This window comes from Apteryx rowi, unplaced genomic scaffold (assembly GCF_003343035.1).
Source record: "Apteryx rowi isolate R43461 unplaced genomic scaffold, aptRow1 scaffold_3, whole genome shotgun sequence".
Taxonomy (NCBI): Eukaryota; Metazoa; Chordata; class Aves; order Apterygiformes; family Apterygidae; genus Apteryx; species Apteryx rowi.
This window is the reverse complement of record NW_020449418.1, coordinates 9,955,633-9,983,317: the sequence shown is the minus strand read 5'-3', so window position 1 is coordinate 9,983,317 and position 27,685 is coordinate 9,955,633. Positions and strand designations below refer to the sequence as shown.

At 36.3% G+C, this 27,685-nt stretch overlaps 1 protein-coding gene across 10 annotated transcripts; it reads right to left on the bottom strand.

The window, feature by feature from the left end:
* Positions 1-589: 589 nt before the first annotated feature.
* Positions 590-27,608, bottom strand: PRPF4B (pre-mRNA processing factor 4B). Of its 10 annotated transcripts, none has more exons than XM_026069798.1 (19): positions 26,574-27,090; positions 22,445-23,638; positions 18,531-18,704; positions 18,132-18,287; positions 17,288-17,369; positions 16,835-17,045; positions 14,488-14,561; positions 12,938-13,028; positions 12,144-12,291; positions 10,767-10,904; positions 9,412-9,565; positions 6,631-6,745; positions 5,974-6,125; positions 5,419-5,505; positions 4,616-4,711; positions 3,962-4,096; positions 3,403-3,448; positions 2,801-2,886; positions 590-1,981 (listed from the first exon to the last, which is right to left on the bottom strand). In XM_026069798.1, exons 1-16 carry the CDS (start codon positions 26,615-26,617, stop codon positions 3,995-3,997), a joined length of 3,018 nt encoding a protein of 1,005 aa, XP_025925583.1. In that variant the 5' UTR covers positions 26,618-27,090; the 3' UTR covers positions 590-1,981; positions 2,801-2,886; positions 3,403-3,448; positions 3,962-3,994. The 10 variants fall into 10 exon arrangements, with proteins under 10 accessions (XP_025925583.1, XP_025925576.1, XP_025925582.1 ...); XM_026069791.1 differs by having other exon boundaries at positions 590-774; positions 1,936-1,981; positions 3,962-4,711; positions 26,574-27,089; XM_026069797.1 differs by lacking the exon at positions 26,574-27,090 and adding an exon at positions 27,484-27,608 and having other exon boundaries at positions 3,962-4,711.
* Between the last annotated feature and the right edge of the window lie 77 nt (positions 27,609-27,685).

Sequence of the window (27,685 nt, the reverse complement as noted above, 5' to 3'; positions counted from 1 at the left end):
GACAGGACTTAAAAAAATCTAGAGGTAAACAACTTAAGAAATGAAAACAGCTCCATTTATATGGAATATATTCTATATGTGTATCTCTCTATATATACATACTTATGTATCTATGTAGTTCCTATATATATAGCTATACAGGAAGACACTTTCATAAAAATGAGATCTTTTCAAGAAAAAGATCACTGGAACAGTCCAAGAAGTAGGTGTTCTGGAGTTGCCTGAAAAGGTATTCTTGTATCCTTCTTCATCTGACATTCTTCAGACTTGCACAGAGAGGCTATGGAAGAAGTTTCCCCATCTTCCATAATGGACAAACTAAAGACCATGTGACAGCCTTCTTTATAGAGGCCAGCTATACTAATGAACTCTTTTGATGATGACAATCTCTACCAAACAGTACATTCTGTTCTTCCATAAATTAACAGCTGTATCAGTGCATCTCCAAGGTCTTTAATACCTCTGATACCTAAGCAGACAACTCCATTCGAAGAACTATGCTTCATTTTTAGTGTATTTCAAAAATTTTCAAATATTTAGAAGCTTTGTAATATCACATTTGTAAACAGAACAGAAGACAAGATACAAGTAAGTTTTAAGCTGCTTTTATTAACTTCAAGCAATTGCCACTTCCCAACATTTTCTACTCTGAGTTACAATCTGACACATACTGTAGAAGATTGCTCTTTCTCCAGTAGTCTCACAAACTGGTTTGCCTTCTGTGTATGGATCAATATAACATAAAGGTTCTTCAGAGGTATAATGCCACTTACCCTATGTATGGAGATAAAGTATTACTAAAAAGGTTTTAAAAGAATCATTRTATTCTATTGTCAAATGCTCTTAAACAGTTTTTGATTTTTAAATTAAAGTAGCATACACTGTGGTTATATATATTAAAAGAGATTCGAACTGCCTATGTATCTGACTCAGCACTAAAAAAGGCAGGGTATTTCATTTCTGTCCTTAGGGATTTGGGTTAAAAAGCACAAAGGGCACGCAGCATGGTTTTTCTGGATGCTTGGCAAACCAAACATGTTAAACATGTGAAGCTTCCTGTCACCATTAGAGAGAAGGGAATAGAAGTTAGCACAGTAGATGTAACCAAACTTTCTGTATACAGGACCAAGTGAAGATACAAATTATATTTTTAGGTATAGGAGGAACAGATAAATTATCCTCCTTCCTAGATTAGCTGAAGAATAGTTCAACAAGAAAAACCTGCACAGCTGTTGCACAGCTGTTCAACTTGCACCACACTGGAATTCAGCTAACTGCAGTGACATTAGTAACTTCTCTGCTATCCTCAGAAACCAAAGGCTACAAGGGACAGGTGTTGCCTAACACTGGAGAGGTTCCTTGACAGTGTCAAGAAGTCTTCTATTCTAGAGGCTTTTGAAGCCAGAATTAAAGATTCTCTGTTGTTGCCAACAGAAAAAAGCTGAAGCTGGAACAGGGCAGAGGACTGAATCCACTTGTTTTTGAACAATCCCCTGTTCAGAACAGCCAGAGACTGGTCTCTGGTTTATCAACAATAAAGTCTGACAGAATTAAAATAAATAAGGAACCTGCTCAAGTTCAAGAAAAAAAGTGCATCATCTGCTTATATATTTAATAGCTTAAAAAAATGTATTTTAACCATAGTGGTAGACTCTTTCTTAAATGACAGGTTTTGTGCTGGCCATTTTATCATTTTAAGAAAATGGCATTAAATGGTAATGTTTATTTACCTACATTTGATCACAATTAAAAAAAAAAACCTTCAACCAGGAAACAAACAAGCACATCTATGTAACAAATACTAATACAGTAAGTATATTCTAAGAAGTAAGAATACAGCAGCAGTGTTAATCAATTCTAAATTGGAATGCTAGAAACCAAAAGATTAGACAGAACTACATGAAAAAATTTTCATATCTTTTATAGGACAGAAACCTTTGTTCATGTCTTCTGGTAGTCATCATCTTCTTTTGAGCTGCACCTACAACACAAAGAACAAGTAAACGAGCAACTTTATGCTTCTTCAGATTAGCTTAAGACAGTTCTGTAGGCATTAAGGTGCATTGTTTCTATTGCATTGTTTCTGTATCACCAACTCATTTCATTGTTTTATATTCCTATGTTAAGAATAAAATACAAAGCAACAGAAAGAATAGGCTCTTACTACATCTGTGTAAAATTGCCATCAGAAGTGCTGCCTACGTTATGCAAGGGCAAGTTACTTTCTATATTTAACTAGCAAGCAACTAACATTTCATTAAATGTGAAAGCTGCATTTTCTATTTCCTGTATGAACAAGTACCTTAGTATGTGGAAATAAGAACAGATTACTTTTTAATAAAAATGTTAGAATATAAATTGAGAAGGGACAGGTTGAAGGTTCCAAATAGCATATAAAACCACCCATCTCCTGCCTGTTTTTGTAGTTAGTTCATTACATCTCCTTGGTGGGGTATCTCCCACCAGCAGAATGACTGCTTTGCCTCTTTTTTCCATTCTTGAGTGCACTAAGAGTGCATGATTGTTGCCATTATGTACCTAGATGGATACAAAAACCCTCCATAGTTTAAAGAAGTATTATAAAATACATGAAACCAGTGGGTTTGGCACACCTTTTCAGAATATATTAACAAAAGTGAAAAGATGAACTTCTTAATATTGTAAAAGAGAATTATTAAACAGCAGTATGGACCTGAAGTTTGATTTTGGTTTCCTCATGTTGCATAACCAACTCACAAATGTTTCAAGCTGTTTTTAACTTGTTGCTAAATGTTTATCTACACATGCTGTCAGAAATAACCTTGTTAGGAAGGTGAAGTTGGTGTCTCAGCAAATCAGACCCATGGAGTAGGCGTTGAGTGGCCTGTGACTCGCTTTCCTTTTTCTCTTTCAGCACCATCAAAAGGAAAAGTGAGAAAAACAGCACAAACATTAGTTAAATCCTGAATTTAATCCCATGTCCTACAGGAATAATTTCATTACAATGAAAGCAGGCAGACAGTATCTGTAGGGCTTTTGTTTTCTTTAAGCAGTGATAATTATATATCTAATTAACATAGCCTATAGCACTCCCAAAGATCATAATTTTTAATAAACCCTTCAATTAAATGATTAATAGAAAATGCAGGGGTGGTTCTTACAAATTACCTGATTTACCATCACTGAAGACAGATTCTTTTAAAAATGGCTACAAATGCCTTGTTCACAAAAGACTTTATTATCTAATGATGCATACTGAAAACATACAGAAGTCTGCATGGTCCACTTTACATGCAGCAGAACAATTTTCACTTTACAATAAGTAAGTGTCAACTGTTTTATGCAAGAGACAACACTTTAAAGTCACATTTCTTAAAGAAAAGCTTCATTTACAAAAGAAATAAAAGGTAAAGAAGCAATTACCGCTTTTAAAAAGCAGCTGCTTTGTTCAAGAGTGGAAGGTTTATGCCTGTATTGAAAGACAACATGATCACAAATAATGAAAACAATGAACAAATGAAACACTTTTAGCATAAAGCAGTACACTTTCAAAATGACATACAAATAGTTAAAAATTTCATTATGTTGTCTATCTATCCTTTAGATATAAGGTCTTTCGAATGAGATCCCAACATATGTAATTACTAAATGAAAACTCTTCTGTAAGTATTGGTTCTATGTCATAGTGAACTGTATTTAACAAAATGTATACAAAGTCTATAGCAAGTTGATTAAAAAAATTAAAGTAATAAGAAACAGTACACTGAAGGCGCTCTATCCATCAAGTGCGCGCTCTCAAAATTTTAAATGTGATGAACAGAACAGAAGTTGCAACTATGCCACAGTTGTAATGCCAGAAAATAAAACAAGATCATTTATCAAACATGCAGGGAATTCTGCCACAATGCTATTGTCTCTCATTTGTCAGTTGTTCCAGTAAAATAACAGCTTAAACACCGGTGATGTTGATGGGTTAGCTTACCTTCAGTGTACTGAAAGTTGTACACAACCTGCTTTAAAAGAGGAGACCATCCCTGCGGGCAGGCTCAAGAAGGAACAGACCCCCTTCGGCACTGACTACACCAAGGGCATGCTGCTGTGGCCTGCACACACACACCTAGGAAAATGTGAATATAAATAGCATTTATGCTGGCCATTTTTTAAAGACAAAAATGAAGCCAAGTCTGCTAAAAACAAATCAACCACCCAGTATTACTGCTCTTTTTATAACAGATGCTTTTTCTTTTTATAATATATACGAACTGCAACAATATACATTAGCATTGTACTTCTGTGCAGTCTGGGCAATTAAAACAGTTCTACAGTGAAAATTTTCACATGAGACACAAAACAGAATTACTCTAACATTTCTAAAAGAAATATCAGCCTTGATGTTAATTCAAATGTATCATTTCTTCCTCAACTTTGCAGGGGAAATATTTATGTTTATATACATTAATAACTGCTGTGAAATTTCTTCAGTCTTTGTATCTTAATTACTCAAACCCTTTGAACTTCTTCATCTGGTTTAAATTTTTTCCTGGATGAAGGCATGCTGAAGAGCCTGGTTGATGCTAATCCGTTTAGCCGGGTCTAACATTAGAATCTGGTCCAACAAGTCCTTTAGCTGGTGTACTTTTTTACGCTGGTCTTCAGGGAGTCGTTGACACCCAATCAAGTCTGCTAATAGGTCCTTGGTTGGATTAATGGTGCTCATAACAGTAACTTTCTCCTATGAATACAAAAATGGTAACCTTGTTGTAGAACAGAAGTAGTGCACAAACCCCCCTCTGTTTAACAGGGCTTAAGAAGCAACTTTTTTGCAGGGTTATATCTAATCAGTTCCCCAGTGCGCTTCATCATATGGCCTCATAAATCCTCACACAGGCAAAGGAAAAGTGTGAAAATAAGCAGTCAGAGGAAGGCCAGACTATTTTTCATCAACAGTAGGTGTAGACGAATCTAAAGCCTCAGTTAACCAAGAACATGATCAAAAGCCTGCACAGAAAGCATCCCACATCTGATCATTAATTCTGGGATAACTGACAGATTTTCAATGTTAAAACTGCACAGAAAATAACAGTGACCTCCTACAACAAGCAGGTCATACTTAAGTTGGACATTCTGCTCTAACAGGAGGGCAGAATATTTTTTATTAGTAATTTCAGGATAGTTTATATGAATACACCTTCCGTACCTAAAAAGATGAAACTGATTTCTCTTAAACACCAAGTTATTCAATTATAGGAAAAATCTTTATTGGCAGATTATAACCATATACTCTATACACACTGCCTCCACAGGACATTCTAATACCTTCCAAAATCTTATTTTTAATTAAGATGTGTTGGAAACACCATTGTAGTAGAAAAACTTGGAAAAAAGTAATAGCTTAGTTATTACTTAGTTATTATTTAAAAAGTAACATTAAGGACTTACCCTTTCTGTCACTTTATCTACTTCTATATACATAAAGTTGAGATTTTGATCAAAGTGCTGATCTTTGAACACACCTTTTCGAATCATCTGGAAAATGAGAGAGGCAAGAGTTTTAGGTAAGTTCTCTAAGTCTTACAAATTTCACAATTAACATCAACATCTACTAACTGACTGCAACATGAATAATTTAATACTTCTAAAAAAATATATCAATAGGACAGTGAGAAATGATTAGAGATTGAATAAAAAAATACAGTTCAAACCAGTTGAAAAAGGACACAGTATCTTCCATTGACTTACGTATTTTTTTCAGGTCAGTGCTTAGAAGGTTTCTGCTTTCATTTTATACTTAGTCTACGAAAAAGAAGCTGTACACTTTCACTTCATAAGATTTTAAATCAACATAAATTATACAGTCAGAGGGATGTCTGATATTTACTGGCTGTTAAGAGAAGATGTATATGATAAGAAACAGAATTAAAGGAGAAAAAAAGAAAGCACGTTCAATTCAGCAGTTTCAGATGTCAGTGAAAATTATATACTTATTTTTCTTACCTTGTTTGGCATCTTTCCTTTGAGATCCATGGCTAGTTTCAGCATATGGTTATTGGTTTTGCCAGGAAAGAGTATTTTTCCTGTATAAAGTTCATATAGTGTGCAGCCTACAGACCACATATCTATACCATAGTCATAGATTTTTCCTATAACTGAAACAGAGCAAATCAAGTTAATCCCATAAAGGCAGCTGTAAAGATATACTATCATAAAAGTAAACAGATGAAAAAATTCTGATTTGGAAACTATGTTGGTGCTCCTACTCTTAGGAATAACGAGGCACCATAAAAGAAGGAAGCAACCCTTCTCACTTTTACAGGATACCTATTTCAGAAAGGGAGGTTTTTACCTAACACCCAAACAAATCACCACAAATTAAGTTATTAAAAAACAAAAAGTCAGAACAATACCTCCAAATTAAAACAAAACCATAACCAATCAGTGACTTCTCCCTGTCCTCATTGGGCTCACAACCAACATACATGAAGAGTCGCACAAACATTCTTTCAAAGTTTGAACTTTTGACTGCTGTAAATTTCCAAATTGACATTATTCCAGAACTGAACAGAGGATAAACTCAAGGCAAATTCTCATTTGCTTATAGTGGTATATCCTGCTACTGCTTAAGATGAGTATGGCCAATCCAAATTTACTTACTGATTTCAGGAGCTCGATAAAATCTACTAACAAGATATGGTGTGATATCATTATCTGCAACGTGTGAAGCTGATCCAAAATCACAAAGCTTTAATATAGTTTTAGACTCATTCACCTGCAAGTTAGAAATAAATATGCATTAGCACTGTTTGTAGACAGGATTTCCAACAGCACTGTGTCATTAACAATGCATTTATGCCAGAAACAAGAAAAACATCCAGCCTTTAAATCTCAAATTCTTCCCATGTTTCAATCCTTCCTCTCTATATTCTAAAGAAACGGTAAAGCCTTCTTAAAATGAAGTGACAGTTAATGTCTTCAGATAATATAAAATACTGAAAAGGTGACTTTCATGTACTTTTCCCTTATCCRCTTTACTGTTTTTTTCAGTTGTGTTATTTCATTATTTTTGCATGGATCAAGTGTATTTTAAAGCAGGCAAAAAAATTAACTTTGAATGTTATTTAACTGCTTCTGTCAAGATATAAAAAATTAAACACAAAACATGCCAAAATATTTGCATTTTTTATTTTAACATTTCTCTAATATACATAGTAATAGTGACACCTGCTGAGAAATTCAGAAACGTACTTCCATAGCTTTTGACATTCGTGGCATGACAGTCAAAGACATGCACAGGGTTACTAAGAGAACATAATTTATATTAGCGTTCCCATCTCTTTCAAAAGGAATATAAACATGCCAAAAAAGTCCCATATACACCCTTCAAAGTACTTTTTAAACAGATGTATATGATAGAGAGAGAGAGCGAGAGCGAGCAGTGCTCAGACAACTCTTCCATGGCATCAGGGCACTGACTTTGCTTTACTTCATCTGGCTTGATACAGAGATAGTTGAAAAAGGTAATCCCTTACTCACCCCTAAATATTACCCGCGTCTCTTAAAGTTAGCAACTTCCAATAGGCAGACAATACCCTACTTAAAGATCAGTCCAGAACGTGATTAAAGGCATATCAAACATCGCTTGGGAAACAAGTGAGTCACCTTTACAGTGTAATTGAGACCAAACATCCTATGATAAGAACAACCAAAAGCTACCTTCAAAGCTAAACATGCATCATTGCAGCTCCAGTAACCTGATGCTTAAAATACTAATGCCAATTCATTTATCAACATCCTGTAGCAGTGGGAAAAAAAGTTATGATCACAATTAATTATTAACTGATCTGTATTTTGTCATTCAAATCATCTTCCAGTAATGAATCTTGCAAGAAAAACAGTAATGCGATGATGTTACCTTATCATTAGAAACAGGTATCTAACATGCACAGGAAATAAATTACACGGAAAAAAACATCTGACAAAGCCTCTAGTCATTAAAGAGTGAATTACCTGACTTTTAAATTACATTTCTTTAAATTAAGTATATTTATATATCCGTTTTTCTGGGCAATTCCATGTTAAGGATTTAAATAATAAGAAATATATAGGTCAATTATTTAGGTTATCTAAAAATAGTATTACTGTATTCAGCTTCATAAAATGGTTATTTTTCTAATATGAAGCAACACAGTTTAATAATCTACATGAATACAAGCATGTTAGGTGTCACGACACGTCAAAGCTTGAGAAGGAAGTGTATGAAATGGGAACCTCTCTCCCCGACAGATTCTTATTTTTTAATACCATAAAAAAGGAACATCAGAACTTCCTAATATAAATTACAGAAATGCAGTAAAGTGAAAGAAATATGTAAGACTTCAGAACAAAATGCAAAAATTTGCGAGACATGGAGAGAACCCTGAATAAATCAAACATTTCATAGTAGGAAACACACAACAATTTTTATATCTAAAATTGTCAGAGACCAACATGTACACAGGTAGGTAGAAGTGTTTTCAGTAATACTGGTTACGTGAAAGACTTTCTGTTATTAGAACTACCCTTTCATATTCCTGCTTAATCATTATTTTTAAACATCTACTTGGTAAAGACTACTCCTGTATTTGAATCTGTTACAGACTATTTCAACCAGTGAAGAAAGGGTATAAAAAAAAGCCTTCTGGAAAAGGCTACAATGACTTGGTGGTAGGAAAGGAGACCACAAATGATTTCTAATTCTCTAGAAAATATGGAAGAATATCCTTGCTGGACCTTCATTCTAGATACGGAAGTATAGCTGTTTAGAGCTCCAGTATCCAGAATGCCACTCATAAAACAGCATATTATTCACATATCTCATGTTTAGATGGTAAATTTTAGAGCTGCAATGGCAAGAAGTGAACATTTTCAGTAAAATAAAAATCTAAATATATCACAGGGATGACCACAAGAAAATCAAAGTCAACCCATGTTTGATTTCAAAAGTATTAAGCACTTTTCCCCATCATCTCATCCAAATAAACAAAATCTCCAAACTCAACCAACTTAATTAAGTTTTGAAGAAAGCAAGAGCTTTTTTCAGCTGCTGGTGGAAAAAATGCTGAGACTATAGATCTGCTTTATAAAAAGATGCAAGTGTATAAGTGGATGCAGCTTAGTTTGAGAAAGACTGTACTAGATAAAAGATTTTATTTGGAAGCTTAGTTGCAATTTAAGTATTTGATTGTATTATATTTCTTATTTACTATTTATACCATGATGTCATTTTATTTCAAAACATGAACTCTAAAATTTTTCAGGGAAAGGAAACAAATTTTTGACTTCATCTAAATTCACAGAATTCAGAGAAATGGTATTCATTTCAAAAATCTGATTTTTCACATATTTTATTTTACACTATAGACTGTGCAAAGTAAGTTTAAATTATTTATTACTTACCAAAATATTATCTGGTTTAATGTCTGCATGTAGGATATTGCATCTTTTAAGAAGTTTTAATGCCAGGAACAACTGCTGGCTGTAGGAACGCACAGCTTTAATATGGAGACCAACATCTTTCCCATATTTTTTCAACACTTCTCGTAAATTCATACTATTAAAGAGAGAGAACAGAAGACAGCTTAACAAAGAAAAGTATTTTGGCCCTCTAAACTATAAGACAAATATGAAGAAACTATTTAGCTTTAGACATTTTGGGAAAAGCAGCATTCAACTTAAAATACATTCTTCTTAAGGTTTAGCAATGAAGCAGAACTGTTGGTCAATCAGATCAACTATATACTGTATACTTACTGACTAGACTTACTTATCAGTTCAGAACATGTTTTTAATCAAGATTAATTTGCACGAACTGCATTTTCTTAACAACTTACTGTCTTTGTACTTTGTACTCTTTTACTTCTTAAAAAAAAAAAAGAGAGAGAGAGAAAGAGATAAAAAAGAGGTTGAGGAGACCATGTTTTGATGACCTGAAAAGCAGACAGGTAAAAAGGGCAATGATTCCATCACAGGATATAAATAATGTACAAGTGTGTTATAAAAAGTGCATCTCAAGAAAGTATTTGGTCTTACAGCTTATTAATCAAAATATAATGGCCATTTCATAAAACTTGCACTGTTTCAGCAAAAAAAAAAAAATTATCTTCACCTCAAAAGCTCATGGCAAAAATTAAAATATGACATACAAGAAAACTGAGGCTATGAACAACAGTATGTCTCCATCTAAGTAGAAATGGAAACGAAGGCACTGAATATATCCAGATCAATCATAAAACACACTATCTGCAATTAACCTGTCAAAGGAACCTGACTCTTTAAAGCAAAGCCGAGTATGCAAAGTACTTGAACAATTTTCTTCCTTAGAGCACTGTTACATATGTAGTCTTCAGATAACCTACAGCATTTGTTGAACCTCTCTGGAAACGCGTTCTGAATCCAAACCCAAAAAATAAAGAATTATGAAAGCCAAGAAGAACATGGTGACCAAAAAAATCATTAAAAAGAACATCAGTAAGGTGAACCATCTTTAATTAATAATATATTGTTTTGTTTCAAATATTGACCAGGCAGCAAGTTCATAACAATGCTTCAGGTAATCTGAAACAGTTCAGTAGTCTGTGGACTTGTGCTTTCAGTTTTTTGGGGTTTTTTTGAATAAAATTCCTTGCATTCTTGAATTTTGTCAATGGAACAATATAGATACTAAAATGAAAATAATAATCAAGAGCAGAATGTTCAAGATCCCTTAACTGAACTTTACTTTTATAGAGAGCCCCATACATTTGTCATCTTACCTGAGTGGCTCAAATACAAGACACAGATGCTGTTTGTGGTAGAAATGCCTGAATAATCGTAGACAATGAAACTTGTCATCAGGATCTGCATCATTGAGCTTCTTCAAAAATTCCAGTTCTTTTAGGCCAGTTTTTTGCCTGAAAACAAAGAAATACGATTAGAAAACAAATTGTTTAACATTCTAGTACCTTCTTTTAATCTAGACTATCAATTAGCTGGTTATAATTATCAGGAAACAAGAAATGTTTTGTGGTTTCTTAATGTAGCACTGTTTAAAAAAAAAAGTAATCTGTGGTTTACTGTCAGTGTCTACACAGTGGGTAAATTTATTCCATTCCTTGAGCATCATCTGTGACTTTGTAACCCTACTTGTACTTTCCTCCTCCCTCCTGGTTGCATTTAAAGCTGAAATTGGATTTTCTCCTATAATATGGTACAGTTGAATTTTACAGAACACTTATTTCAGAAGTTTACTTTAAAAAAAAAAGTATTTAACCATGTATATTATTAAATAAATTTTAATCCAAACTGACTATAGAGTGAAGTACATACCCAAATTGAACTATCTACACAAAATAACAAACAATTTATTGCCCATTTATTTTTATCATTAAGTACTTATTCGTATAAACCAAAATAACCCAGTTAAATATACAACAATGCCAGTTTTAAAACTTCCAAGGTAGAATGCATGGAAAAGACTTTCTTATAAGTTGTCTTTAATGGCAGAGGACATAATACATGATACCAGCAACACTGCAGCAGATGTTGAAAACATGTATTACAGATGAGTCCTCACACAGTATAACGTAGCCTAATGCAACACTGCACTAATTAATGTTCACTTAATCCGAAAGACCTTCAGTAATTTTTTCTCTATAGGCACAGTCCCATCCCTTTCCTATATGCACAGGCACATGCGTGCACAGGCACACACACACAGAATATATTAAAAAAGCTGCAGGTGACTGATTAGGATCCAATCCATAGCCTGACAAATGGATTTGGTCCATCAAAACAAAATTATACAGTCCACAGCTAGCACTCTTCTGTTCTCCCATCTAAAAAATTTTAGACTTGGGTAGGCCATATAATTGACTATAAGCTTGTTCTTTGCCACCACTGTTCCTTGTAGTTTTGCAAACGAGAAAGTGCCTGACAAAAATGCAAGTACCCTTCTCCTGTGATAGCTGTAAAGAAGTGTGGATACAAAGTCCTCAAGTGCTTCCAATTATATGGCTCATATTAGCAGAAAAGCAGGAATCACAGCTGTAATCTGTTATTTTGCTTGAGACAAAGGGAGATTCAAATCAAATAATGAAAAGCTTCCAACTGTTACATTCGCTTTATTATTATTATGCAAAAACATTACTTACATAAGTTCGTTGTTCCTGATGATTTTAACAGCTACTTCTTGGTTTGCTCTTGCCATATCCCTGGCTCGCACTACGTTACTAAAGACTCCCTGGCCCGTATAACCATAGACATTGTAACGTTTATCTAGAACTTCGCCTATGTTAACACCTGAAGGATAAAAATCAAGCAATTTACAGTAAAAATTATGAGTGACGTACATAAAGTATTTCATGAAAAATAAACATTTCTGTATAATTCAGAAACAGGGAAAAAAGGATAGTCACTTAAAAACTTCACAGCATACATTTTATACCTAGTTGTGTGAAAATTTTGTGGAACTGAAATTGCGATTCTGTAAGTCTGGAGCCTTTTCATAACTGAGGTTAAAAGCTGCATGCCCATTTCATCCATTACAGGAATATTTCTTCTGACTTTTACTACTGCAAATGATTTTAAGACTGAGTAGTGAAGAGAAACATGCTCACTTTAGTATCTCCATTCTAAGTACTGGATGACAACTCGGCATCTATGTTCTCCTGGACGCTGTTTTGGTTTCAGATTCTGGCCAGCACCCCCTTCCTTTGTGAGGGTGATCTCATGGCTGTAAATGACTACAGAGAGTTTTTAGTTTTACCCCAACTGAAATTCTGTGATATATGTGGCAGCAGTTTCACACTGCACAAATGTGTCAAACTAAGCAAGGGTCCTGTAGTGTGGTTACTTTAGAATAACATTTCAATACTTTTAAATGAGGATGTTTTCCATTTAGCATCCTCTTTTCAGATTTAAGTGCAAATTGACATATAGAACTTACGATAATAGCCTTCTGCGTCAGTCCAGTTATCCCTGAGATTGGGGTTTTCCTTAAAATCTTTTCCAAACCCAGCAGCCCTTAGACGAGCACTCTGAAATGAAAAGGACAAAAATAACAGCTTTATTTTGTGCTCTAAATATGTGTTTTCTTCTTTGATGTTTACTTATGAAACCCAAAAGCCCACATGATTAGGCACTTTTTTGCACTGAAACACTGTTCCTCTCTACAGTACAAACACACTTATCTTTTACGAGATAAAGTACTGAACGCAAAATGCTATTTAAACACCAGTATTTGCAGACTGTTGCAGGGAAACAGAGTAGGAACAATCAATAAAACTATTACTAAATATTAGAAACAGGCAGAGTTTCAGTTATTACCCACAAAGAATTTGAACAAGTTAAGTTAGAATGCACATTCTAGACCATATGAATAACATTTTTACCTACAGTACATTTGTAGAAATAAAATTTAGCAATTTGAAGGGTAAATACAGTTGCTTAAGGCTTGAATTTTTGTTCATTCTGTGCCACTTCACAAGATCCATACTATTATACTTATGATCATAAAATTATTACAATTGCTGCTGACATCTCTTAACAGATTTGGCAAAATATTATTCAAATTCAAATCTAAGTAGTTAAGAATATCTTCAGCTGGACACTAGTTCCTGGAAGGGAGAACTGCTTACTTACAATCCATTTAAGTTTCTAACTGTCATTTTCAAACTTTTAAAAACATAAGTAAAAAAACCCCAATATTCTTCAAGTATTAATTTTTTTTCCAAGTCAAAGGATTTTTTTTTTTTTCCTTTTTATGGTGTTAGTAGAATGACACTGCAACAGCCTTTTGTCACCAATACTTCCATCATAACTAATGGTTTGTGTCTGCCATAAAACAAAATTAACTGGAGAACTTCTGAGTTAAGAAAATTGTTGTCTTGACCAATCTCTCAGTGGCTGGGTATCAGCAATAACTAAGATGGTGTACAGAGAATTGCATGTAAAGTCTCAAAACAATTAATTGGACTGCCAAGGTTTGCAGACCAGAGCAGCGTATTTAGAGAAAAGCTGCTGGAATAGTGCAGAAGTAAAAACAGGAAATGCATCTCATCATCTAAAAAGAGGCCACCAGATTAGTCCTACACGGCATCATCAGCAAATTAAAATACATTACACATACTTTTAATTAACCATGCACGGTCCTCTGAAGAGGGTATGTATTTAGAGAAGTGCACATGGTAACATTAACATAAAAGCTTAACGTACAAAGAACTTTGTTACTGTATGCCACCACACATACTATTCAAACAGCAGGTGAAATCTCCAAGCATTCAGTCAGGCAAAACTCCCACTAATTTCAGTAAGTTTTACTTTGGTGAAATATTAAGAACTACTTTGTCTGTCTCAGCTGATCTAAAGATTCAGACTATGCTGCTCACCATTACACATCCTTCTATAATCCAAATTCCCACAAAACTCAAGTGACAATAGCTCCTTAACAAAAAGACAAGCAGAAATCCATATATTTCATCTCTAAGAATTACCTACATCAAAGTATGCAGCAAACATATCATCTGATTCCGTGAACATATCAGGAGCTAGCAGCTTCTTCTGAGCTGAACCTTAAAAGGAAATTTAGATTATTCAACATGAAAATGAGGACAAACTAATAGTAACTATCACACTAGTAAAATTTGTGTCTTGATACCTTTACAATATAATCTAAGATCAATATGGTGGTAGAGAGGTGGCTCTAACAGTGCTTTTGGCAAATGCCATTTTATATAATTAAAAATTCTACAAATAGAAAGCTCAGATTTGTTATTTTTTTCAGTGCACTCAAAATACGCATACTCCTTGAAAAAAATAAGCATAATAGATTTCCAACAATTCATATAGAAAGAAAAAAAAAATCCCATATTTTACATGATCCTTACTGATAGTGAATTCATGTATTCAATATACAAATTTAGGGTTTTCTGCTAAACACAAGGTATTTTACTAAAAAATAAAGTTGTAAAGCTCAGAAGTTGTTTCTTTAGGCAGCGTTTTCTTCAAAATTTTTCCTGCCAAAAAGGAGCTTGTGTGTAGCTTATAGTCAAAGATGAAGTTAACTATTATGTTTAAAAGAGAAACATTCTTAATGCAGGCAAGATTATCCCTTTCTCACCTTTTGATCATCTTTAAAGTCCCAAAGACATTTTATTTGGTTGATAAGATAAAAACAAAGAAATATAAATTAAGTACATATGTTAGTGAAAGCAAGTAAACTCAAACTATTTCATAACGTATTTTGGTAGCATTCCATCATGACCGTGATAAATTACAACCATTCCCTTAATGCTATTAAGCAATGGAGAAAATAAATGGTTAACCCCAGAATTCTCCAGTTTTCACAATGCACATAGCCAACTGCTTTTATACAAAAAGATAACTGGATTGAAGTCTTCTCAAAACATCAAAAACTGTCATCAATCATGCTGATACCACAGTTTCAAAATATAGACACTTTTGGCATCCTCTTAAGATTTTCTTTTTAGTTCAAGCTACTTACATTTTCACTATGCTACAACTTATTACCCTGCCTCTTTGTGAGGTCGGGCTATATATACAAAATGTCTCATAAAAAAAAAAAGATGATCCTGCCACTGTTTTCCATCTGTTGCTACAGCCACCTCTGACCCAGAATTCTACCAAAACAGGAAAATTCCAGGATTTGATAGGAGTGTTAACTGATCTATTTCTTAAAAGCCTTTTTCATAGCTTAAGAAATGTCTTTGTAGTTAACAGTTATGTTTCCATATACTTCAGTGGACAAAATTTGAAAGCAGTGCATACCTCTGACAAAAAAAAAATTATGTTATATATAAAAATACGTGGTCTTCGTGGTATGCAAATAGAGAAATAGAGCTCTTTTCACCTACATTGCAGGAGAACAATCTGTAAACACTGCTAAGGAGAGCACAAGGACAGATTCCAGTGCAACAAAGCAGTCTCAAGAGAAGTAGCATTACTTCAAAGGGAAGCACCCACTGCAACATACCATATTTATTCTCCACGGATGCATCTACAGCATGACACTAAATACAAGCTAACTGTCCAGCTATTTACACGGGGGTGGGAAGGTTTCACAGCCCTAGTTGAAGAGTGTGCTGTTGCGATAAAACTATAAAGAGTAACTGAAATAGTTAAAACTGCCTCAACTATGTCTGCACATGGGCTAAAGGCATACCTTTGACTGCTGGGAAGACGTACAGTAGTAATCTAGTTCCAGTAATCCAAAAGAGAAAAGAAGTGAGTTTTCAATACTACAAGGTGCACTAGGAGATTCTCTTTTGCTGCATCAGGCACAAGGCAGGTTTTATGTGATAACATATTTCAACATTGTTGCCCAAAAATTAAGTGTGGGGAGGAAGACAAAAACCCTTCCCTCACCAACAGTTACTCTGACAGAGCGTTAAGTCCATTTTGGCCATCTAAATAACTACAGATCCATGTACATTCTTCATAAACAGTGGCTTTGACAAAAAAAAAAAAAAAAAAGAAAAAAAAAGAGTGAAAAGAATCATCCTTTTTAACTTTGCAATTTAGCTATAAAGACAGGCATCGATATTTGTTTCTCCAAATTTATAGCTCTAATTGCATTAAGAGTTATTAGAAATATGGAAAACGTGTTCTACTTATATCATGCTCCCTAGCAAAAAAGCTTTATTTTAATGGTATGTTTTAAGTACTATAATATTCAGGTAAACACTCAAAATCTGTCTGAAAAGTCACTGTATTTCCAAGTCTGGAAGTATATCAGGAAATTAAATAAAATGTCTCATTTACAATGATCTGCTTATGAGTTAAGCTTTCATAAATGACAATACATAGTGAGATTTCAGATTCTTACCGTTGTTCTGTTCAACTGTCATTAGGTTGTGCTTGGCTTTTACTGATGCCTCAAATGTATCAACATTTTCCCGCTCATACTCTTTAACATCAGCAGCTACTCTTTCTAGGATGTCATCTGGTGAATTTGAGCGACTACGTGTACTACTTTGAGGACTGCTTGGTTCAGATGGTACAGACATATTACTGTCTTCTGTCTGGCCTTTGTATTTCTACAAAAAAGAAATTTTATCATTAATCTCAGCATCACACCTTCAGTCTCAGAAGCAATGCTGCTGCAATGGAAGCATAAACTTTAGGCAAAACTAACATTTACAATAAATTAATGAGGGTGGGTGTGAATCACTAATAGGCTAAGAGCCTTGCCTTAGTAATGAAAGTAAAGATCACAACTTTTTGCCCTAACAGTATAGATCTTGATTCTGTAAACCCACATGATACTATAACCACATACCTGAACAATTGCTTGCCGCTGTAACCTTCTTTGTCTTATTTCTGCTTCTTCATCTTCTTCTTCCAAATCAAAGTCTTCAAGACTACAAAGAGATGATTACTTTTTAAGTACCACCATAAACACATATGATTATGTACTGAATTATAGCAAATACACTTCCTTGGTCTAGAACACACACAATCTAATACTGAACAGTAACTGCTCAATTGACTCAGAAAACAAAGGCATATTAAATTCCAGTGTGTATATTTTTATCTTCTCACTGAGAAAAATGTATTTTTTAATATCTTTTGGATTTTGACTACTTTATTTGTGAGTGTAAACAATTAACAATAAATGTTTCTAAAAACGCAAAAAAATTGTTAATTTTCATCCCTGCATCGTTTTTCCTTGAAAACGTGATTTTTAAGAATGGATATTCCTGTGCAATTGGATTAGGTAGCTATTCAGCAAATATAAAAACAATAAAAAACAACATACAGGTAGCAATTCACCCTTTCAGGTGTTACAGTTTTTCAAGAGAATATGCTGAAGTACGCACAGACTAAACAATTTTCACATGATATGGGTCAAGCCACATCTAGGAACCAAACCACATACCATCCCTCAAGCCTGCCTACTAGCCAAGAGGTCTTGATTGTTCTTGCGTACTCCAAAGTTTTTCAGATTATACACAGATCACACCAACAGCAGTTTGACAGTATCACCAGTACTGAAACATGCTACAGTTTTAGACCACAACCCAAAAAGCTATCTACCATATGAAGATCAATGTCAGTTAATTCTCCGTATCATTGGATCTGTATTTTTAGATAATGAACAGAAGTCAGAAGTTAATACTTACTTTTCATCTGACGAGGACTCCTGCTCAGCCTTCATACCCTCAGAAAGACTACCTTTAAATTTGTCTTCTTTAACTTTGCTTCTACTCCTACGTCTACGGCCACCCCGTGATCTGGATCTCCTTCGAAGACGAGATCTACTTCTTCTGCCTCTATCTCTGATGAACAGAAGAGTATTTTAAGAAAAGGAGGAAAATCTGTTCATAAAACATACATATACTCAGTGACTCAAAGTACTAAAACAAATGAATTCATGGATGACAAAATTAATTTGACCATGCTAGCATATACAGTTCTGGACTAAAACAGAAATGCATGATCATTTTATATATAAACTATCAATTTTAGTTTATTTTATTTGTATTTTATAAAACAAAAAAAAATGCAGTGTGTGTCTTTACCTCCTTCGAGGAGACCTACTCCGCCTTCTTGGAGATCGGCTCCGTCGAAGGGGTGAACGAGACCTCCTTCTAATGGGGGACCGAGACCTTCTTCTGGATGGGGACCATCTACTAGGTGGGCTGACATCTTTTGATCTTTCACGCCTAGACAAAATATCATCTCTTGTCCGTGTTCTTAAAATAAAGAAAGAGAATGGCAGTAAAGCAAGAGCAAGCTGAAAACAAAAATCACAATTCCCTCTAAAAGCTCGCTTTAAAATCTTACTGCAAGAGAGGGTCCACCAGATGGGCTTCTGAGGCAGGGATGGATAAGTATGTTGCAGAGCTGGTTGCCCTACTTGTGTGTGTCTCCCCACCCTGGGAAATATGTGCCTATACATAGGTCTAGTTCAGGACAACTCTGGAAACAGAGCTTGTTAATTACTATCATAAAGCTAAGAGAGGTTTAAAACAAAGTTTGTGTTTATGTCTTACATATAGAGTGGCCAGTTTTCAAGTTTATCAGAAACAGTATTAACAGTAAATAAAATATGAAAAAATAATTCTTGAGAATTTTCTCCACAACTTTACAAAAGAGTTGAAATTTAGGACTGAACTATTCCACAACAATGACTCTAATGTCTATTTCAATTTGGAGACTAGAACCGGACAGCTTCAACATTTAAAACATTCTAATACAACAGCTGAAAATTACAATTCTTAATTAACATGTAAATTAGCCTTTATCAGATTTTAAAAAATTGGAGTTTGACACGGTGTAGATTCACAATTATGTATGAAAAAAACCCTTAATAGGCCACCGGCTGCATTAAAAAGTGTAACTGTACTCCATGACAGAAGACCTCAATCCAAAATTGTAAAGCAAAAAAGTTAAAAATATTTGGCAACTATTCTAATGAGTCTGCAATAGAAACTCCTGAAAAATATTTCCACAACACTGTTCAAAGTAAATGAGGAAAGTTGCTACTTTATCTTTTTTTTTTTTTTATTAAATTGGAACAAGTTATTTCAGGTGCTGTATCTCATCAATGAACAAAATCTGAAAGATTAATTCCTGCCATTCTGTAATGATACTTTTTATGACTGTTAAATCAGCTTCAACTACCTCAGCTCTATATCATGAACATGCATACAGAATGATGCATAATAGTAAACAATGGRAAGAAAGAAAAACTTATGCTCAGACAGAAGTAGTGCCAGTTTCTGTAGATATAACTGTAGACTCAAATGTTGGAGCAGGTTGATCTCTAACTCATTTACTTTAGATTACATTCTTTTGAATAATATTAAAAAATAAAAATAAAAAAATCACAGGATGAACTGACAGTTCCATGCTTCTTGGTTAAGAAAGTGGTTGTACCGCCAAAAGTCAACCAAAATACCTGTAAAAAAATCAGTTCAGGGATCACAAGCATGTCACAGAAGCAGAGGCTGATTAGGCTGACATTCATAGAAACGTTTTATAATAATTAGCTTTAGTTAAAGAATTTAGAAGCATTTAACATGATTAGAACTCTGGAAATGTAAATAGGAAAAATAATTATTTGTGGTTAAAACTGTTCACTAAAGCTCTTGAAATTCTCTAGCAGCCTAAAGTAGTTATAGGTGGTTAAGACTCTAAGAAAATCATTTCAAGCTGTCCCACAAGGGAAGATTATTCCTACTGTCTGGCTAACACTTCCAGCAGAAAGTATTTCTTAGCAGTCCCCCACTCACATGCTGCTCACCACAGTACAATAGAACATTGCATTGCCAAAGTTACTTCAGTATGAATTTGACAGCAGAATTCTAGATACATGCACTACTCACTTGAAATGATGTTTAGATAACTAATTCAAACTGGCTGCAATGCAAGCTGTCATGAAAAGTGAAAACTGAAAGATGCAAAATGCTAAGAAAAAAGTCAAATACGTCATAAAAGAAAATTTTAATGGTGTGCTGTTACCTTCCTGAGTCCTCAGGAAGCAGCTAGATAAACTGCGAGCATTTACAATACTTGATTAATCTGGTTATCACCATTGGGACCATCCTCCAAAATACCTGCACTATTGCTAAAATGTAATACAGACAAATAAAGCTGCTAATTGTGCCTATAGAATCTACCCCGTACTTGGAACAGGAGTAACCTTCAGCAGTGCTGGCAGAAAGACTTTCACATTTTTAGGCACTTATTTACCAAGTTAGATCTTAGTGGTTCTAATGGAAAATTTTTAATTTGTACTTTTGTTCTTAATTCTCGAAATATGCAAAGTTAAACCCCATGATAAAAAGTTATTACAATTAAGTTTTTATTAAGTTATCACAATTATTAAGTTTAAATTACTACATTTAATGAATTAACTTCAAAAAAGTAATACACATATTGCTCTCTGATTGGGAACTTACTACCCATATCTTATCAGTTTCAGAGAAAGAGATGCTAGTAATTATTTTCTGATGATTTACACTACAATCTCTAGGTAACTGCTTTCATAGGCTAAACTGCCTTAAAAAAAAAGTGTTAAGATTGAAAATAAACTAAAAATATATTAAATAAAAGATTTCAGTCTCTCCCCTCTCATTCAGGTGTATGCAAAATATGGTAATGGTATGTATACAAGGTTAACCCCTCCACCAAGACAGACCTATAAAAAACAGTCAAACAATACTACCACACCTCTAGCAAATGGAAACAGACTTTTTTTTTTAAAAGGAAAAAATGACCGAGAAGGGCATCTTGGTATTAAAGATTTGAGTACATTTGCACATGATGATTGTATCATAAAACATTTTTGGGTTTTAATTATCCATTGTTAGCCAACACTGACATGCAAAAGTGCAGGGGACTCCAGCTTCACAAAAATTCCTGAAAGCTACAGAACTATTAACTAAGAGATAAAGTTGTTAGAGAATATTGGACTGAAGCTGTCTAGAATTAATCGCTTAGCATAACTTGCTTAGCATTAGTAGCTAAATTTGCTGAAGCCTTAGGCCTCAGGCTGTGAATTTTTACCTAGATAAGTAAAAGGGGGCCCCAGAGCCGGTTCAAGCTGGAGGGATAAAGAAGTTACACGGACAGCAGGAGTAGCCAACCTTGAAGATAAGCAGCAGCCTGCCTAGAGACAATGAAGGGGCCCARKGAAGAAGGGGAAGAMCCCAGACCTAACYATTACTATTGGTCCAAACTATCGCTTAAGGGGTGGGGAATTTAGATTGTAAGGGTATAATTGCCCAGGGATTTCTTTGTTCGGGGTCCCTCTTCGGAGGCACCCAGCTCGAGCTGTAATTACCGCACGTGTATCATTAAATTTTATTTCTCTCCAATCTGACTTCGAACTTCTGCCTCAGCAGGAACCTAGGGTTGGACCCTGTTATGGAGGCCAGCGAGCCTGATTTTCCATAACAGTTTGGCACCCCAGAGGGGACCCTAGGCGACCACTGTCGGGGCCTCTCGTCTCCAAACGATCATCTGGCGCCATCGGGTGAGTTCACCTGGGATCTTTGGCAACAGGAGGCACCGAGAGGGTGAGTCTTAAATTCCTGCCTAAATTCTAAATTCTGCCTCAGCAGGAACCTATGGTCGGACCCTGTTATGGAGGCTGGCGAGCCTAATATTTTCCATAACAAAGTAGAGATCAAAATCTGAATCAAACAGCTTGAGACAAAAAGACCTGAACTACAAACCTTGTTCCCATGATGTGAGCATCAAAAATAACTCAGCCCAACTTTAACAACCCAAGCCAAGTCTGCATGTCTGACAGCTGGGGGAGTGTTTCTGAAAACTGAATACATACAAAGGAAGCTCATAACTACAAGCAATTTGACTGCCTGTTTTAATAGCTACTTTCAGAATAAAGCAAAGAGATAAACACTTAACTAGAAGACAGTTCATCCTATAATGCATTTTTTGATGGTTCTTGATATCTTTAAGTTACCTGGGTGAAGACAGACGCCTCCTTTCTGATTCTCTTCTTTTCCTTTCTGCAGATCTACTCCTTGCTCTTCTGCCTGGAGACTGGGTTCGAGAAGGGGATTTACTCTGTTTAGATCTACGATCATTAAAGAGAGGGGATCTGCTTCTTCTTGACTTCTCACGTTGTTTTGGAGATAAGCTTCTTCCTTTTGGGCTCCGGCCAGGCCTTCTGGGGGACCTGTTTTCTTTCCCTGAAGAAGCATCTTTAGAAGGAGATTTAATTGGCTTTTTGTCTTTGTCAGTCTCTGTTCTCCTAGATTTTCTATCTTTGGACCGTGATCGTCTATCTTTAGATTTGCTTCTTAGTTCTACTGGAGATTTGGATTTTCTGCCACGATCTCGACTTTTGCTTTCATTTACAACTGGAGACTTTCTGCGATCTCTTGATTTACTTTTATCATCTGCCTTATTCCTATCCTCTGGGGGAGATTTAGACTTTCTGTTTTTCTCCTGAGATCGCCTTTTAAGCATTGGAGATCTTGATTTCCTTGCCTGATCTTGAGACTTACTTCTTTTATAAGGACTTTTGGATTTTCTCCTCTCTTTTGACTTGCTTCTTGTTGTTTTCTCTTTGATTCCATCAATTCCTGCCTTGCTTTTCTTTTTGTCAGATCTGTGCCTAGTCCTTTCTTTTGATTCACTCTTGCTTCCTTTCTTGGAACTAGTTTTATTGTCCACAGGTTCTAATTTCCCCTTAGTGTTGGATTTAGCTGTAGGTCTATTTCCATTTCGCACTTTTTCATTAATCTCCCCCTCTTCTTCAGAGCCTGACTCATAACCTTGCAATATTAATCCCATCCCAGACTGGACTTTTCCTTCCATTAATTCATTTTCAAGTTCAGCTTTCAATAATGCTCTTTGTTTCTCCAAGTCTTCCAGAGGAGCTAAAAAATCAATTTTAGTTCTTTTAGCTGGTCCATCTTCTTTGTCAGAGGTATCAACTACCTCTTTCCGTTTATGCTTCTTATGTTTGTGTCTGTGTTTATGTTTTTTGTCCTTGTCTTCTTCTGAAGAATGTTTATGTTTCTTGTGCTTACTTCGATGTTTGTGTTTCTTTTTTTTGTGTCGGCTGTGCTTGTTCTGAGGTTGGTCTCCCTCTGATATTTCCCCATTTTCTTCATTTACACTTTTCTCAGACATATCAGCCTCTTCAACTCTGCAAACACAAAAACTACACATCAGCACCATCAACTCACTGCAGTGCTTAAATCTGTTTTTAGGTTGTCAGTCTCTTTACGACAGTTCTTGTCATTTTTATTTTGGAAACTAACCAGTATTTAATTGCTTAGTTTTAGCAGAACTAAAACTGTACAGCTCACATAACTAAGTTATAATATCAGATAAAATCCCCCATGAACAGACACTTGAGCCTGGGAGGAAAAAAAAAGAGAGAGAGAGAGAGAGAGAGAGCGAAAGAAGAGAGTGCTACAGAAGGAAAAGCCAGCAAATGCACTAACAAGACAAAATACATAGGTGAAATCAATTTTAGGCTTTTAGGTTCAACGCTGATAATATCTATTAATAGCACACAACAGTGCTGCATACTTATGCATCCTGTTAGTCTATCATTTTTTTTAGTTGCTGTTCTACTCCTATGCCTAACCCAAACTATGCCTTTTAAAAGTATTTTCAAAAGGCAGAACACACCGTTGTACTCTGAAGGGCAAAACAATTATATCAGAGGATGACTCTGACCACCTAATGCAAAGTAGATCAATTATTTTAACTTTTTTTCTGCAAGTGTACACACCTGCTAGCAGAAATGAGTTATAAACGAGTTATAATTTTTTTTTTTTGCATTTATGTGATACAGGGAACAGTATTAAAGAACAAGATAAATTAAGGAAGTCTAATTTCAGACAGCCTTCTGATAATATATAATAGACTGTCAGCTTTCCAAGAAAAAAAAGCAGTAATCTTGGACCTGTTAAATGGCACCATGCAAAACAGCAGAAAGTATAAAGGAGGTTATTAAAATAATCATCTAGATCTTTTCTATTAAAAATAACTTCTTTCAATTAGCTAGTCAGAGCAACAAGCAATTTAGTTAGTACATTTAATGGCTTCAGAAATAATAAAATTCAGTCCTGACATGTTAGACATTCTCCTATTTTATCTTTCTTAGAAGCTGAAACTGACTTACCAATAGATTTTTTTAAGTTATTCAGCAAATATATCCCCATCACCCTCAAAATATCAATTAAGGAACAACCATGACAGATGTCTGTCTTTTGAAATCTGTCTGCTAACTCACATTATAGGTGTCACAGTTAACATTTCCAAACTTGTCTGACCTACACTGCAACTCTAAAATTTACTAGTCAACACTTTAATAACTTAAATAAAGCTCTTTCTGTACCCTAAGCCTCACTTATAGTAATGAAATTGCCTAAACATGAGAGTCAGGAGTGGTGGTGGGGAAGTACACAGAATTGTTGAGATTTCCTCCAAACTCTGCTAGTTTCTAAAGACAGAAGTCTCTGATGAATTACCAATCCAACATTTTAAATATATCTGAAGCCTTGTAAGTCAGGTCTAGAGGATGGCACTCTACATAAATTCTATTACTATCTCTCTTATTAATAAAATCTTTAACAGCACAGTTACTGCTTCTTTCCTGTTTGAGTTAATGTAAAATAAGGTACTGGAAAACAATCTACAAACTTCTCTGCAACATATACTAAAATAATTTGTTAAAGCTATTAACACTTTATTACTCTGAAATGAGAAAATTTGCAAGAGGACAGTCTGGTTAGGTGAAAAATATGCAACATTCAGAAACATAAGTCAGAACACTTTTTTCTTTTCTTTCCCCTTTTTTTTTTAAAAAAAAAACCACCATTTTTCCCATTATTACTGGTTACTCAATCAAAGCATATGGAAAGGCATTTTTCCACAAGCGCTTCTTTCCTGATGCTGGATATCACTATGACAACAGAATATCAGTAAGGAGAAAGAGGAGAAATTGCCATATGAGTTTGCTTTCTCTTACATTTGGTACAAAAGGCACCAAAAAGAAGGAAAAAGTATTAAAATTTTTTCAATTTGGATTTGCAATTCAGAGCAAATATTGCCAGTGACATAAATTGGCTAAAGGGCAGAGAAATGTTAAAACAGGAATTTTAGGAGGCTGTGTGTCTTTTTAGGAAGCTGTACAAATTCCCCATTAACGTATCAATGGTACTTCACAACGTTACAAAAATATTACAGGCAACCAAAATCCGATCCATTCAAGCTGCTCTGAACAAGCCTTCCTACTCTTAATACCAGAAAGTGATAATAAGAGCTAAATGGAAATTATTCTGTAATTTAATTTAGTTTAATGTTACGTAATAACCTCACCTTACACTCTCTAAAAGTAAACTGGTAGCAAAGGCTCCAGATAAGATGTATCACCACTGCAGTATCTTAGGACACTACTAGTATGACTGCTAGTTTTCTTTATATCTCTATCCAAATAAAAAATTACAATTAAATTCTGTTAGTATTAAATACTTTAGAGTTTCTTCATGCACCGGAATTTAGAAATTCAATCTGTTTATTTCACAAAATATCGGTAAACTTTTACTTAATTTAAATGCTTCACAGCCTTATTTACATGGGTAAGAAACTTTTAAAGATTTCAGAAGATTATGAGACAGATATCTGCACGTTGAGGAAGCTAACAGAATTGTGACAGATTCCTGTTACAGCCCCACTTTCCCTTATTTTTTAAGTTCACAAAGACCTGCAAAGAGATTCCAGCCAGTTTTCTATTGCATTCAGGCTTTCTATCACCAGTTTTCACCTCGTTACTCTTAGTTACATTTCTCTGCACAACACTAAGCCCTCTTATTCTTGTGCTCACCTTTTACACGGTTTTACATTTACATTGATTTGCCTCCTCTCTTTTTTTACTCCCACGATTAAGTGAAGAAAAACAATCCTCAAATGACTACTTGTTAATATAAGGGAGAAAAAAATACAGAGAGCAGTTTATATGGCTACAAATACTCGTATAGTGAAGAGGAGCAATAAAGTAGGTATTAGGCTGTCAACTCCAGGCAAAACTTCCAAAGAAAGCGTTCACGAGCTCCTGAGTTTCGACAAACCTAAATCTTACGGTACTAAACACGATGCTCGGGAAATACAGCATTCGAGCCCCGCTTCGGCGGGGAGATGGCAGCTCGGTTTTCACTTCCCAACGGGAGCCGGGAGTTGCCAGTCATTTTGAGGGCAGGAAGGAGGAGCTGGCGGCAACAAATCGCTTTTTGCTTCCACCAGCACAGGCACTTTTTATAACGCGAGAAAGCCCGGGACTCGGGGGAGGTGGGCTCGCCGCAGGGCGGGCAGCGGCTTCGCGGGCTACTGAGGCGGCGGCAGACGCAGAAGAGGGCCTGAGGCACCCGCTGGCCCGGCTCCCCTTTCCTGCCCTCCTCTCCCCGCGCCTCCGGGGACGCCTCGCTCGGGCAAGGAGTCGCGGCCGCAGGGAGAGGGAGCCGGGGAGCGGCCTCGGGGATGCCCGCGCTCCGCGGCGGCAGCGGCCTCGCAACCACGCGGCGGACGAGAGTTTTCCTCCCGGCAGCAAACGCGCTGCCCCAGGGGAGGGGCAGGACGTGCCGGGAGGGGCAGCGGCGGAGCCCCCCCAGCGGCGGCGGGCAGGAAGGAGCACGCGGGACTGAGGACACGCGCCCGCAGGTCCCGGCGCCGCTTCCCCTCCCCCCCCAGCGGGCCAGCTCGCGCGCGCCCAACGAGCGGCCTCCCGCGTCCCCCCCTCCCCCCAGCTCGCTGGAGGCGCCGGGCCGCCTCGCGGCGGGGCGGCCGGCGAACGGCTCCTAGCAACCGCTCTCGCACCCCTCTCCCCGCCGGAGCGGCCGCCTTCCCCGCCATCTCCCTCCTCCCGCGCCATCCCCACCCCGGCCGCTTCTCTTCCTCCTCCCCTCCCCTCGCCCGCTCTTCCTCTCCGCCTCCTCCTCCTCCCCGCGGCGCCATCGCGAGGAGCCTCCCAGACGGGTCTCTTACTCGGGCGCTCGCAGCTCGGGCTCCGCCGCGGCGGCCATTTTGAACTTCCAAACTCCTTCGCTGCCGCTGGGGAGACGCGGGGCCGCGGCGCACGCGCACTGAGGCGCCGGCCCGGGGCGGGGGGGAGGGATGAGGCGGGGGCAGGCGGGCGCCGGAAGTGAACCTCGCGTGCTGGGGCAGGGAGGGGGGCGGCGGCCCCGCC